At 36.7% G+C, this 14,345-nt stretch overlaps 1 protein-coding gene across 1 annotated transcript; it reads right to left on the bottom strand.

Moving 5' to 3' along the window:
- Nucleotides 1–1,062: 1,062 nt before the first annotated feature.
- On the bottom strand, nt 1,063–13,646 carry LOC117300789 (flocculation protein FLO11-like). The gene is made up of 6 exons (XM_033784590.1): nt 13,374–13,646; nt 9,547–9,779; nt 9,002–9,125; nt 8,577–8,768; nt 6,533–6,700; nt 1,063–5,683 (listed from the first exon to the last, which is right to left on the bottom strand). Exons 2-6 carry the CDS (start codon nt 9,691–9,693, stop codon nt 3,873–3,875), a joined length of 2,442 nt encoding a protein of 813 aa, XP_033640481.1. The 5' UTR covers nt 9,694–9,779; nt 13,374–13,646; the 3' UTR covers nt 1,063–3,872.
- Between the last annotated feature and the right edge of the window lie 699 nt (nt 13,647–14,345).

Below are 14,345 nucleotides of genomic sequence, written 5' to 3' on the forward strand. Positions count from 1 at the left end.
CGTATGTGTACATACGCTGTACACGTATTATATGCACTGTGTTATGTATGGGGGTGTGCTGGCGAAATTCAATGATGGGGACTGGGATTTTGCAGGTCGCGGCTGGCTGGAGCGCCTTGATCAAGGCGAATGAAAATATAGCTCTGTATATATACAGCCCCACCCATACAACAAATTATCACTTAAATAGTGAGTTTGAGACCTCACCTGAGGTCTCAAATTCAAGGCAGTTGAAAGCACACAACTTGTGCGACAAGGGTGTTTTTTCTTCCATTATTCTCTTAAGCAATTTTCCACTAAATTATTTGATTTTGAGACCTCAGGATTACATTTTGAGTTCATGAAATCAAGCATCTGGTGTTTTTTCTTCTATTATTATCTCGCAACTTCGACGACCAAGTGAGTTCAAATTTTCACAGTTTTTTTATTTTATGCATATGTTGAGATACACCAAGTGAGAAAACTGGTCTCTGACAATTACCAAAGGGGTCCAGTGCCTTTAAGTAGACAAGTTTTAAGACCGGGACTCAAACCCCACTCTGCTGATCAGAAAGACCAAAGCTTGAGTCAAGTGCGTTTGACAGCTTGGTCTCACATGACTATTGAGAGCTACTATTGTAAACCCTAAAGCAAGTTCGAGTGTGCACAATGGTTAACTAAAGGTTGACCATTTTGACGCGAACCCAGGCTGGTCGAACATTGGTTGGCTACTGTGGTCGACCATTTGGAACCAGCCTCGAGCCCATGGTTTCTTCACTGGTCCCAACAGCATGTGCTATTCTAACATGTGTTAAGTGCAGAGGGGAACCAGTGACACTTTAGCAAAAAGGTGGAAGGTTGACCACTGGTGGACTAAATGTGCGCACTCGAACTTGCTCCTAGTCATCCATGCTATGTGTTTGTGGTTCTTAAATGTGCACTACCAATCTTGTACATGACTTGGACTCGAACCCACACTCTGCTGATCAGAAACACCAGAGCTTGAGTCTGGTGTGCTTGACCAATTGCCGCAACATGTCCTATCAAATGTCAGTATAAAAAATGTACAAATATACCACAGTGTTATATTTATGCCTTTTATTCAGTGGAAATCAACCAGAGAATGTCGGAAGCTAACAATAATTCATTGCTGGCATACTCTTTCACTACTTCCATATTATGGTTATTACTGTGTCAAGAAGTACAAAAGATTGCTATTTCATTTTCTCACATTACATACATACATATACAGATAGTTTTAATTATGTGTTTTTAAAAAACAGCACTTGAAATTTGCGTCTATCGCTTTTGAGTATCCTGTTTATAAGTGTGACCTAATTCCAGTTTAAGCCGCCCCAACTTCATACCAATTGGCTCCACTGATTACCAAGGCCCAATTTCATAAATCCTGTCAGCATAAAAACTTGCTAAGCACAGACAAATCTTGCTAAACAGAAACTTGTAAGCAGCCAAAACTCCATAAAGTTTACATTGTTGCAACTGGTGCCATGCTTATGTTTTGCTTAGCAAAGAGATTTACTAAGCAATATTCAGCTTTGGAGCTGGAAGAATAAACAAACTTTGGACATGCAGCAGATGCACTCGTGTGGCTCAATGTTTTAACAAATTGATACTCTTGCAGTCAGCTTAATATATACAGATAGTAAACTAGCTGATTATATAGTTTCAAGTTATTTATTTATTTATTTTCTGTTTCATTTACAGGAAGTTATTTTGACACAGTTGAACTTTCTTTCACAGGAAACCGTGTTAAATGCACTGAACACATTTTGTTTTTACTCACAATATTAGCATAAAAACTTCCTTGGTTACGAGAGCTGTTGATAGTACAATCTCAGATTCAAATATTTTAGTGAGAAGCTACCTCTTTCTAAAAACTACAGTACTTCAGAAAGAGTGTTCTCACGAAGTGTGATACTACCAACAACTCTCCATTGCTTGTTACCAAGTAATTTTTTGGGGAAAGAGCTAAGAATAGTCTCATCTCGACTTAGGACAAGTTACTCATCTTAAGTTAGTAACTCCTAACTCTTTGTGAAATCGACCCCAGTGCCTTTAAGTATGGGAGCATTTTGGGGAGGATGACACCCTCTGCCACATGTTCAGCATGGTATAGACTAACGTCTGAATAAATTTGTTTGCTCAACAGAATGCCTGTACACAAGTTGCTCATTGCATAATGCCAATACTTACTCATTATATTCTCCCATTGTAACGTAGAATCAATATTTACACATAGACCTTAAAGGTATTACACAGGATTGGTAGAGCTGACGAAATAGTCACAGCAAGGAAGGTAGTGGTAGCACTTACAGACTAACTAATTATACATGTATACAAAACTGCATGAGTTTTGGTAGTAACAACTACTTCATCGTAGGATGCAAGGATGTAGTTGTTGCTACAAAAGCTCTTGAAGGTTTTTATATAATTAGTTTAACTGCAAGTGCTACCACTACCCTTTCTTGTTTTATCTACTAAATTAAAACTATTTTTTAATAGTCATAGAAATAGTGTGTATGTTCTGTGATCAACCATATACATTAAGTAACAAACAAGTGAAAATTTGGGCTTAATCCTTTGTGCGAGTCAGGAGAAAACAGTGACAAGCATGCACAATGTTACAGCATGTACACAGTGTTCTTAATTTTGGTTGTAACAACCAAAATCAGCTATTGTATTTTGTAAGGGTTTCAATGAGCCAGAAACAGTTTTCTTGATCAATTCATTTCAGTGGGAAAAATTTCCAAACAAAAATGGTTCTAGTCTGAACTTCATAATCAGTAAACTTTGAAACTAAATATTAAACAATGTTTTCTATCCGTATCAATCCTGTATTACACCGTTATAAGAAACCTATAGACCCTTACTATTTGCATTCTAAATAATTATTTGCGTAATATATGTCTTTAGAAAATATTCACTATAAAATATGTAAATCTACTGATGGGCTAATGATCTGCTTGCGACAGTTGTCAGAGCTTTTATCTTTCAATTTACACATCATGACTTGTTGGATTTGAAACTTTGCATGGTCAGGGTATAAACTAAGAGAGGTTTGCAGTAACAAGTGAATATCTCTTTTGAGTAACATTGGTTCGGAACGGCACCGGTGGTTAACAACTCAATGTTGCAATCAGTTTGCTCTGATCGTCTTCAGGAGTGAATATTACTCGAAAGGAGATATTCACATGGTGTTAACTCAAACCTCTTTTAGACGTCATGATATTGATTTGATCAAGAAGCATCACATGATAAAATCAAAATCATGGCCTTATCAATAAGAAACTTTTTGTTTGTGCCCTTAATTTATGCCCTTAATTTCTGACTCGGAAATCATTTTTACAAATCTGCCTACATTTACTGAAAATGAACTTGTACAATCTAGTTCAATTTAAATATACCTTTATAACAGTACTTTACAGTAAAGATGATGTGATCGTACGTTAATGTTTGAAGCAGCCATTTTGTATTTTCGTTCATTGTAAACCACTCGAGTCAAGGTGAGGCTGTGATGAAATAGTCTGACAGTACTTGGAGGAATGTCAGTCAACCATTTGGTAATTTCATGTTGATGGTAAAAATATCACTATCATTATAGTTTTCCAAATGTTTGACCGATTAGAAAGATCTATGAGGCACTAAAAGGTTTTAAATGACGAATGAAATTTACAGCTTATAATAGAACCTTAACTAGTCTTTATCTTAGAAATATACATAAGTTTTAAGTTTATAATAAAAAAATTAAAATCATAAACTCCACGGTCTAATTTAGCAATTGCATTTTGTAAAATAAGTTTTCCTCTTGTATTTATAAGCAAGTATGAGCTGCATCATAAATTTACATTGCGTTTAACAGCCAAAAGGAAGTGTTATTTAGGTCGCCACCCTCCGAGGAATTTCATGATTTTTTGGCTGTCAAACTCAGAGACTTTAAACTCAGTGCGAAGAATGTCCTTGCTTAATGTTATCATCATTTCACCATCAACCTGGTTATTCTTGAAGACCTCTGCGTACTTATCCAGATTAAGAAGACGCAAAGACTGCGTGACTTGAGCCACTGTTAATCCCTTCAGATTAGTTGGGATATCCTCGACTTTGCTGAAAGTATCGCTGCTTGAAGAAGCTTTGTTGCCAACTTTGAAGCGACCTGGAGTCGGCTTTGGAGCTACAGAAGGAACGTTACCAGGATCAAGAATTCTGTCGGTTGAAGTCTTCCTTAGTCTTGAACTCAGGATAGATTGCAGCTCATTAGTGCCAGATGGAGCTTGCGTCTTAAGAGCACCTGTGGATCTTGGGCTTTGTTTTGAGGGACCAAATGTCACTTTGCCGCTATCCACGGCATCTTCTAGAATGATCCCAGTAGACATCCGGCGTTGCTGTGCCTTTTTTAACTCCATCATCATTGTGTTCATAGATGGTTCATTGTTCCTAACTGGTTTGGGTTGCGGTTTAGCAATGGGTGTGTGAGATACTTGTTGTGATGGAGCCTTCCAATCTAATCCAGGAGGAGGAGGGGGTGGTGGAGGGGCTGGTAAACCTGGGGCTGGGGCAGGGGGAGGTGGGGGCGGGGGGCCTGGAGGGGGAGGAGGAGCAAGTGCTAATGCTCCAGGGATAGACGACAAAGAAGAGGCAGGGGAAGACAGTGTTGAAGATGACCCAGCTTCACCCACTTGGGATATTTGTGGTGAGAAAGTCGGCGCTGGGGCTTTTGGCTTGACAGGTATTGAGGAGATTGGTGGAGGCGTGGGAGGAGGGCCTTGCTTTGCCTCCACAGCTCCTGGGTATTGGAATACAGTTTCATTTGGGTCATAATCTGGAGCTGGTATGTCGACAGGTAATGTTTTAAGATGCGTGTAATCATTGGAGTCAGTTGAGCTGGTTGAACTGACGCTTCTTGCACCGAACGTCTCGTTGATTGTTGGTGAATTACTTGAGATGGGACCTTTTCGGACTCGTCCGGCCGATGAGACAAGAATTTGATCTGGTCTTGCTCCTACTGATGGTGAACTATTCCTTTGGTAGCTCGGTACATTTGATGGTGTGGAGTCAACAGACGGGGATCTTTTGCGGGAATAATGTGCAGGAGTTGTCGTTATGGGCGGGGGCTTTTGGACACGCCCTCTAGTCGCTGTTCCATCTTGTCTTGAGTTGGTTGCTGATGTGTGATTGTGAGTTACTACAGGTCTTTGATCCTGTGTAGGGCTTCCTTTTGTTGGTCTTGCTGATGTTGGCAAAGGAGGAGGTTGTACATTGTTCTTTAAAGCTTCCTGGCTAGGACCTCTCTGTAGGATGGATCTTGGCATGGTTGCACTGGATACAGGTAGAGGTCTGGTAACCGGAGGCGACCCTTTGCTTACCACTTTAGCAACAGGCCGAGAATTCCTGGGTACAGTATCTGTTGACATCATAATGGAAGCTGAAGCAGATTTGGTCATTTGTCGACCCCGTCCAGCATCTCCATTCTTGGTGACCTGTGGGCTCGGAGAGGCTACTCTTCGGACAGCTGTGGCTGATGCAGCGGTGTGGCCCACTGTCCGAGAGACACCTGCACCAGTTGTTGTCTTACTGCGTAACCTCTCGTTAGCTGAGGTGATGTAGAGGGTTCCGATTGGCCAGATCTTCTCATAGTCTTCTTGACTCTCGGCTTTTTCAAGACGTTTGTCGGAGAAGAAGGTGATTTCTAGAAAAGTGAAAAATCAAACATCAAATTATTATTTAGTGGAAGCAATTAGCAATGTTTATATCCAGCCAAAGTCTTTATTGGTTTAGCGATTTTCTTCAGCTTTTGCATTGAAAAATGAGATGGAAAATGCACTTATAACTGAAAATGAAACATAAGTGTTTTCAAGTACATGTGCACTGAATAAGGCGTAGTTCAGTCTTTATGCATTATCATTTTAGTATTTGCTTATTTCTTTATTTTATTTAATCACATATTTATTCATTTATAAATAATTGTTGGGTGTTCATTAATGCCCTCTTATATGTTGGTAAACAAAGATACAGCTCAAGTTTTTGCCAACCGATGTTGGAAATCTATGAAAATCTATAAATGCAAAACGAAAACAGATGGCTACTGTTTGTAACAATGTCAATAAGATATTTAAAAAACAGTGTTGAGATTATTGGAAGGTCCCAACTAATTGGAGGTAATTCACAGTTTGCAGAGACTGTTGAATTCGGTAATTACTCAAAATAATTGTTACTGTGTGTTAGCATAAAAACGTTGTGAGAAACAGCCCCCTCCGTAGTTTTACAGGAAGAGGTAATTTCTCACACAAATAATGAAAGACTTTAGCTGAAGCTTTTTATTTTACATCTGAAGAAAGCACACAAAACTTTACTCACAACTGCTGCAACAAGGGTCGGTTTTCTTTCGTTCTCGTGCAATCGATGGGCCCATTTCAAAGGTTTGTTATTTTCTGCATAATATTGGGATACACCAAGTGAGAATACTGGTTTCTGACAATTACCAAAATGTCCAGTCCCTTCAGTTTGTTTATCACCAATTTACAGACCAATTACTTACTCTGGTTGCCAGGGAAGAGCTCAAAGGTCACGTGTTTGGAGACTAGCTTCTCAAGCAGTGATTGATAGCGCCCCCATTGTTCAACCGAGTGCTTCGTGAAACCTTCGGCTAGATTGACTTCGATTGGAAGATGTAGTGGAATATTTATCACTTGAGTATCAAGATGATCTGGAAGAAAGAAGAAAATACAATTGAAAATTATTAATAATACACCGATAATAATTTCAGATTTGTGTTTTGTTTACGTTTTTCTTAACCAGGAATCATTTTTAGAAATCTGTTAAGCAGAAATACTGGCTTAGCAAATTTCTTTGAGTGGAGCACCAGTTGCAACAATGGAAAACTTAATTTAATTTTAACTGGTTAAACCTGTTTCTCTGTACATCAGCAACACTTGTCTCATTATGTGTTTAGCAAGTTTGATTGTGCTAACAGGATTTATAAAATTGGTCACAGTTTGTGTCAGTGATAATAATGTTGTTTTGTTTGATAATTCTTTTCTTTGCAATGAAGGCAGCTCGTACTTTTTTGACCCGTAGCTTGTATAGAATTTATCAATAACTATTACCTTCACAGACTTGAGAAAGCTGTAATATTTAATTTAAGGTATATTGCGCTATAATTTTTGTTCGTAATTTAGTTAATTTAAAACTAAAAATCTAAATTTTGTAATAATTGTTCGGATCTCGGCATTAGCGCGCGTCAATCACCAAAGAATAAAAATTTAACATGTAACAAGCAAAGTTTAAATAGTATAATCTTTCAAAATAAGAAATATAAAATAAACAAACAATATTAGTTTTCTATATCCCCGAAGCAAATTTACCAATAAATTTCTGTTGTTATGCTGTCACAGTTTTATTTCACAGAGCAAGGTTTAATTCAAGTTTACCGCGTGATAGCTTTTTCGAAACCAGGCTGAATCATCTATTTCAATGCTTTATGAGTGCATTGACTCTTTGGCATTTAAGCTCAAAGCCTGAAGAAGTCAGACGGTTCGCGAAAACACCTGGTGACGTCACGTTCCAGATTTGGGGGCGGCAGCCATTAAGGAACTCGTTTTGTGTGGCGTACACGTGTGTTTGTTTCAACAACAAAAACTGACGGTTTTTATCATTTTGGAGCCGTAAAACAACACTTGTGCACCCAAAACAGCCCCAATGGATAGAGTGCAAGGTACTGACTTCTTACAAAGGTAAGCTCTTGAATGAAATGACTTATTTGACCTCATAAACATCGGTTTGTAATTTGAATTTTGGCGGCAAGAAGTCGTGTTGCATCTATTTCGTGAAAAAAAATAAGTCCGATAATTATTTTGGTTGTTGATAACTTCTATTGAATTTGAGAAAGATGTGTAGATAATTCCTGCTCGCGCATCACGGTATTTTGGAAAGGTTTTGGGGATGTAAAGAGCTTGAACAATTTTATAATTGCGCTTACACGTTTCACTTTGTGCCCGTTCCTTTTTTTAGTATGAAACGAAATAAGTGCCGAATTGTGAATTACTAAAAATAAAAAACAAAGCATTTCCCAAGCATTGTCTTTGTACAACAACAAATATATTTGCCTCCATACCTCACCCAAATGCACAACCAATAAAAATGGCCGCTTGTGCCATTGCCACCCCCCACCCAATATTAAAGGTCACTCTGGATCGAAATAATGTGAGCAGACAATATTGCATAACTACTTTGTTAAGCAGACTAAATAACATTGAATCGAGCTGCTTTATATAATGTACATACATTTGCAGAAACCTGTCAGCTAAAATTGTGTTTTGTTTTGCTCCACACAAATATAAATATCTTTTATTGGGATGTATATTTGACAGGTAAGCAGTCAGTGTTGCACAACAACTTTGTTGAGCAGATTGATTAAAATTGTGAGCTCACTGAATACGGGTACCGGTACATAAGTTTGCAGACATTTTTTGTTGTGCTAAGCAAAACGTTTTTGTGCTCAAATTTTGTGTTGTAATGCTTCACACAAAATATATCATAAACTGCTTATAACATCGGGTGTAATGGTAGGATAGGTGACTTACTGTGGTAGATAGCGTTTCCTTGTAGGTAGCTTACTTCATACATATTCCTCAATAAAAGAGGACTCAACTTCTCAGAAACACTCCCCTTAGCAGTTTGAAGGTCAAAGGTTAAATCGTCTCCAAAATGGAAAGTAACTTCTTGCGGCAGGAGGGATCTGTCGATGACGTCACGCATGTACATTGGCTTAGAACCTTAAGTACAAAAATAAATATTGAATTAATGATACAATTTCCATAAGTTGCAAGTGTGTGATGTTGGACATTTATCGTTGGAATGATATAATATAATTATATAAACTTATAGCAATCCAGGGCTACTATGTTTCCTGCAGGATAAGTTAATTGCATTTTTGAATTTTCTTCTCCGTCGTTTTGAAATTCAAATAAAGGGGAAATTATTGAGTAGAAACACAAAAATAACTCACGTTTTTTGCTGGTCACGACCTCAAATCGTGCGTCTGCATATCGAAGAGGGATACTAAGAAATTTGTTTTTCTTTGTACCGGCCAGGACACGGGTCTGTGTGTGGTTTTGATGAATTCGAAGAATCTGTAATAAAATTAATTATAGAAACATAATCTCGAAGTTTACATTAGAAAATGTGGCACTTTTTATACAATTTTGGCGATAGTTTCAGACACTGTTTTCCTTTCTTTGTTCAATTTAATAGGAGCTGCTTACGCACAAAAAGTAGCTATGCACAACATTATTACGATTACATGTGTATTGTGAAGAATGCTATTTTGGAAATTTGTTTCTAATGTGGGATTTCTGTACATAGAATATAAAAACAATTGCTCTTTGCATAAATATTTAGTTAGTAGCTTACATTGTAGCCTATAGTACACAAAATTTGACATATTATTTGTTCGTGATAAAACAGTTAGCACGTCTGTTTTGCATGTTGTCATCCATTATGCCCGTCGCTTTTGCCCTTTTGCATTTATTTTAGAAAGCTTCAAATCCTTACCTGATCTTTACTAAGTGTCTCATTTTCATCCGAAGACACAAAGCCGATTGACACTTTCATAATCTGTGGGAATGTACATCTCTTGAGGGCTTCACGCAGCGTGTAGGAGCGTTTGGACCACCGTATATCTTCCACTTTAGACCCCATGGCTTCAGTGGCGTGCTACGGTCAGTAGGTCTTGCTCATGCAGCCTCTCATCAAGGGGAAACAGTTCTCGCATATACTTATTTATTCTGGAATGAAAACATAAAATATTTATTTTTTATTTGTTCTAAAACCAGTAAATGATACAACGATCATCGTGTTTTACCACTATTGGATCTGATATTGAACTATACAAGGAAAAATCGAACATCAAGTTTATTCCAAAATGAAATCACATAATCGTTCATTTTAATTTGATTAATACTTCGTTCTAAAATTGAGCTTCAGTAAATTAAACCACAATAACCTTGTGTTATTGTGTCTGGTCTGGTATTGGATGCTGTGTAACTCGGATGGGACTCGGGGGGGGGGGGGGGGGTCTGACCAACACAGGGAATTCACTGAAGTAGGGCAGGGTATGTTCACATTATAGCATACTTAAACAAAAATCTTTGATGAAGGTGTGTGTAATAATTTAAGGCTCAATCTTGCACAGGCCTGAAAACAAGGCTCCTTAGATATTGGTTAATTACAAAATATAAGCAGCCATGTGTTGAACTGCAACAATAACAACAAAATTGAACAACAGGTTTTTTTAATATAGTTTTAAAAACTATATTAAATATTAAACTTCAATTTTGAAAAAAAACCAAAACGTCATAACCATTTCACAAAAATATAAAGTATTACTTGATGAGAAATCGAAAAGGTATAGGAACTGCAGTAATGATCGGGCAATACGAAACCATCATGCTTCTGATTATCATGCAATACCATTATTAGCAACCGAAGGTTTTCAACTCTACAAAACGCTTATTGTTTAGTGAACTATTCATATATGACGTCGCTATAGACGTTTACGGCGAAGTGAAGGCCTAACTAGTCGTTTGATCATTGAATATAGGGAACTGATAATGGTAGGCCGTGTGAATTTGTCCTGTATTATAACAAGCAACAATAAACCAGCCTTGAACTTTTCACTCCATTTAACCTTCCCTTTACCAGAGCTATGACAAAAATGTGACATCTATTCGAGATCGCGACACAAATCAATACTATAATTTACTTTATTTGTTTGTTTTAGGTTCAATAGATGAAAATCACTATAAAACTAGTGCAATGATTAACCACTAATAATTTTTTTTTTTACAAAATTGCCAAAAGTTTGTGTCATCGAAATTGTTCAAGTTCATGAAGTAACGAAATTCTTCTTAAATATGGCGATAGCTACATTTTTGTGTGTGTAAAGAGATACAGACATTAAAATGTCTGCATTTCCTCTTCGCGTTATATGCAGAAATAATTGTTGTCTTTGTGATGAAAAAGAAAATATATGACAACACATGTAAATACCTTTAAAAACACAGGGTAAGTTTACTTTGCGGCAATATTATATTGAAAGAAGAAGTTACATTATCCACTTATTGTTGTTCAAAATTATGCCTGAGATTTCATAACATCATGCTTGTACTTAAAAACAATGGACCCTATGTTAAAATAATAAACTAGGTCAACCATTGCTTCCAATCAACGCAGATGTTCGTAACATCCCGTTCTTTACGAGAACACAATTGGTTATTAATTGTTTTCAGTTCTGGAAAGGGTGCAACAACAATACAAACGCATTGTGCTTTATTTTTCTTATTTAAATACATAACTGAAATGTGCGACACAATGTCTGTCGTAGAAATTAGCATTCCATTTTTATAGGAGCAGTATACACGCGTAATATTAATAAATGCATTTTGGGTCAAGGTTTACTATGCTGCATTAAAATATTATTCAGATATGCCATGGGAAATCTGCAGAAGATTTCACATTGGTCATGATGGATGTCAGCGTTTAAAAAATATATTGAAAATTAATTTAAATGGGTATCTTGTCCGGTCGCAACGCTCTTTCTTTAAGAAAGTATTACATTTAAAATGTATACCTGTTGCATGACAGACTATTTTGTACCTTGTGACAAATATTTATAATCAATTTCAGATTTATTGCCTATAAGTGTTGTACCATGAAATTGCATTAATGTCTTAATTGATATCAACTCAATACCAAAATATCAAAATATCAAAACCCTTTCGTGGAAGGGGACACAGAAGCCCTTAATTATTTTGAGTTGTTGATGAGCTGCACGCAAGCTCATCACAACCTATTATTCCAATGAACACTTGATATGCAAATGATATGCAAATAAGGGTAGATGTCAGCAGCTGTAATCATTTGAAATCCATCATGATATATTAGATAAAAATTATGACTAGACGCTCTTCAACACGCTCATGCATTATTCATGAGAAACACCTGTTTTTATCGAGTATACAAGGTTTATGCACACTTCAGTTTTCCACTGTATATAACCAGATCAAAATGGCGGTTCTCAGATTATAAAACTAAATGGAATTCTTTGGCACTAAGTCATTGTTACTGTGTGGGTGGGAAGCAATGCCTGCTTTTCATATAATGTAAACGATGTTGCCAATTTATTTTACAGACTGGTTGAGCTTAGATTAACAGATGACCTTCACATTAGACGTGTTTTATGTTCACTGAAACAAAATCACTTTATTGCTTATTAATTGCAATGTAAACAAAGCAAGACACAGGTTGGCATTGTCGCATAGTCCATTACCACATCGTATAATTATTTTGTTTTATGATGAACTGCAATTACAATTGCCCTGATAATTACTAATGTGGACATTGACTTCTACCAGTATGGTCTTTAGGCCACATTATCATTCAAGACAACATGTCAATCATTTAATTGATGTAGAATCAAACAATAATTGTTGCCAAATGTTATAATCATCAACGATTGTCATTTTGTATAGCCCAAATACTTGTTAATGATAATCATAAGTTTTAGTGCTATTGAAAACAAGATCATTCTCATTAAAATCATCACCAATCCCATCATTTAATATTTCCAGAATCAAAATCACAGGAAAACACTATAATAATAAAAGAATATATAAAACATCAAATTGGCAATTGCCAATAAGGGGTATAGGCTACCCTTAAAATTCCCTTTGTGTCAATTTCTGGACTCAATCTAACTATAAGTTTCAATATTTAGATCACATTTTTAGTTTTAAAGACTGTTATTAAATCCAGTCATTATTAATTATCAATTTTACTATCATGAACATTTCACAGACAAACCGCATCCAATAAATATCTTAAGGAAGATGTCTCACTAAAATTAAAGGTTGATACACATCACTTGTTTCAAAAATCATGTAATTACCCAAATAACAGTTAAAAACTAAGCCCCTGTAGTTTCACTTAGTATTCTTTGTAAAAAATAACTGTTGAATTTAATTGAATTTACTCGGAAATTATAGATTTGTAGGTGGCGATGTGGAGTGAAAAATGACAGTACATATGGGAATGTGTGTGGGCGTTACGCAGATGGGTTAACAATGTATTAATAATCTTCAAGTTCGGATTCCAAACTTATCTTGAGTTTATAACACCATTTATGAGTAACTTCATCGCGCTTTGCAATTGAGATTTTCTTTGGTTTTGCAATTTTATCGAGATTAAATATATATCACGTAGTCCCTATGTGGGTTTGGCATTCAGTACATGCAGCAGGAAATGGGAAAAAAGATCTCAGAACAGGAAACGGGAGACAATTTTCTACAAAAAGTTGGAAATGTCAAAAATTAGGAACTTACCAACTAGTCCAAGACGTTACTCCAAATACATCTTCGCTATATCATCTTACATCTTATCAATCATAACTCCTTAAAAACAGCTGGAAATGTAAGGTAGTTTGAGATCGCCTTGGTTAACATCATTCCATTAGTCGATAGGATCCGATTGGGGCTGGTCCCATACAATATGGCTCCTTCTAAACCTTAAACCCATTCAGATGGTAATAAGGTACCCTCCTATGGACAATAGAGGTACGGTGTGTATGGGACGTGGGTACAGGGTGAAGAAATGTCAGCTAGGGTGCATTCAACCATAGAGTAAGGACAGAGCTCTATGATTCAACCGACCACTAAAGTCTTTCACATCAGTTCCCTCACTGGTACCCGTTGTCTACGTACCATTCTATTATGATCCATAACACCCTATGAATAGAATGCCCATAGCTAACGATGACTGGGTAAATACAAGTTCGTCGATATGGTTCATATGAAAGCAACAACAGATGACTGATGTATAGAGAAAGTCCTTGCTCTATGATATGATATCTACCATTTTGTGCTGTTTGGCAAAGCAGAATTAGTATGGCACAATTGTGTGGATTTTAAGTGTAGTCTATAGGCCCAATTTCATAGAGCAATTCCATTACTAAAGCACACACACATAGATGTGTACAACCAAAGACAAAATACCATTCCATCATCAACCATTAATTTTATGATTGGTATAATTGTTTTGCTTAGCAGAGATTTGTTGTAAAGCGCTATTAAAATACCATTCCATCGGTGCACCAATTGTCATTGGTACCCTAATCATTTTGCTTAGCAGACATGTTTTTGTGTTAAGCACTATTAAAGTACCATTCCATCATGCACCAATTGTAACTGGTATAATCTTGTAACTGGTATAATCTTTTTGCTTAACAGAAATTCGTTCAGCAGCTCTGTAATTTGGCCCGGATTTGAGCACGCGATATCCACGCGGTCTTGTTGGTC

Source organism: Asterias rubens, chromosome 16 (assembly GCF_902459465.1).
Source record: "Asterias rubens chromosome 16, eAstRub1.3, whole genome shotgun sequence".
Classification (NCBI taxonomy): domain Eukaryota; kingdom Metazoa; phylum Echinodermata; class Asteroidea; order Forcipulatida; family Asteriidae; genus Asterias; species Asterias rubens.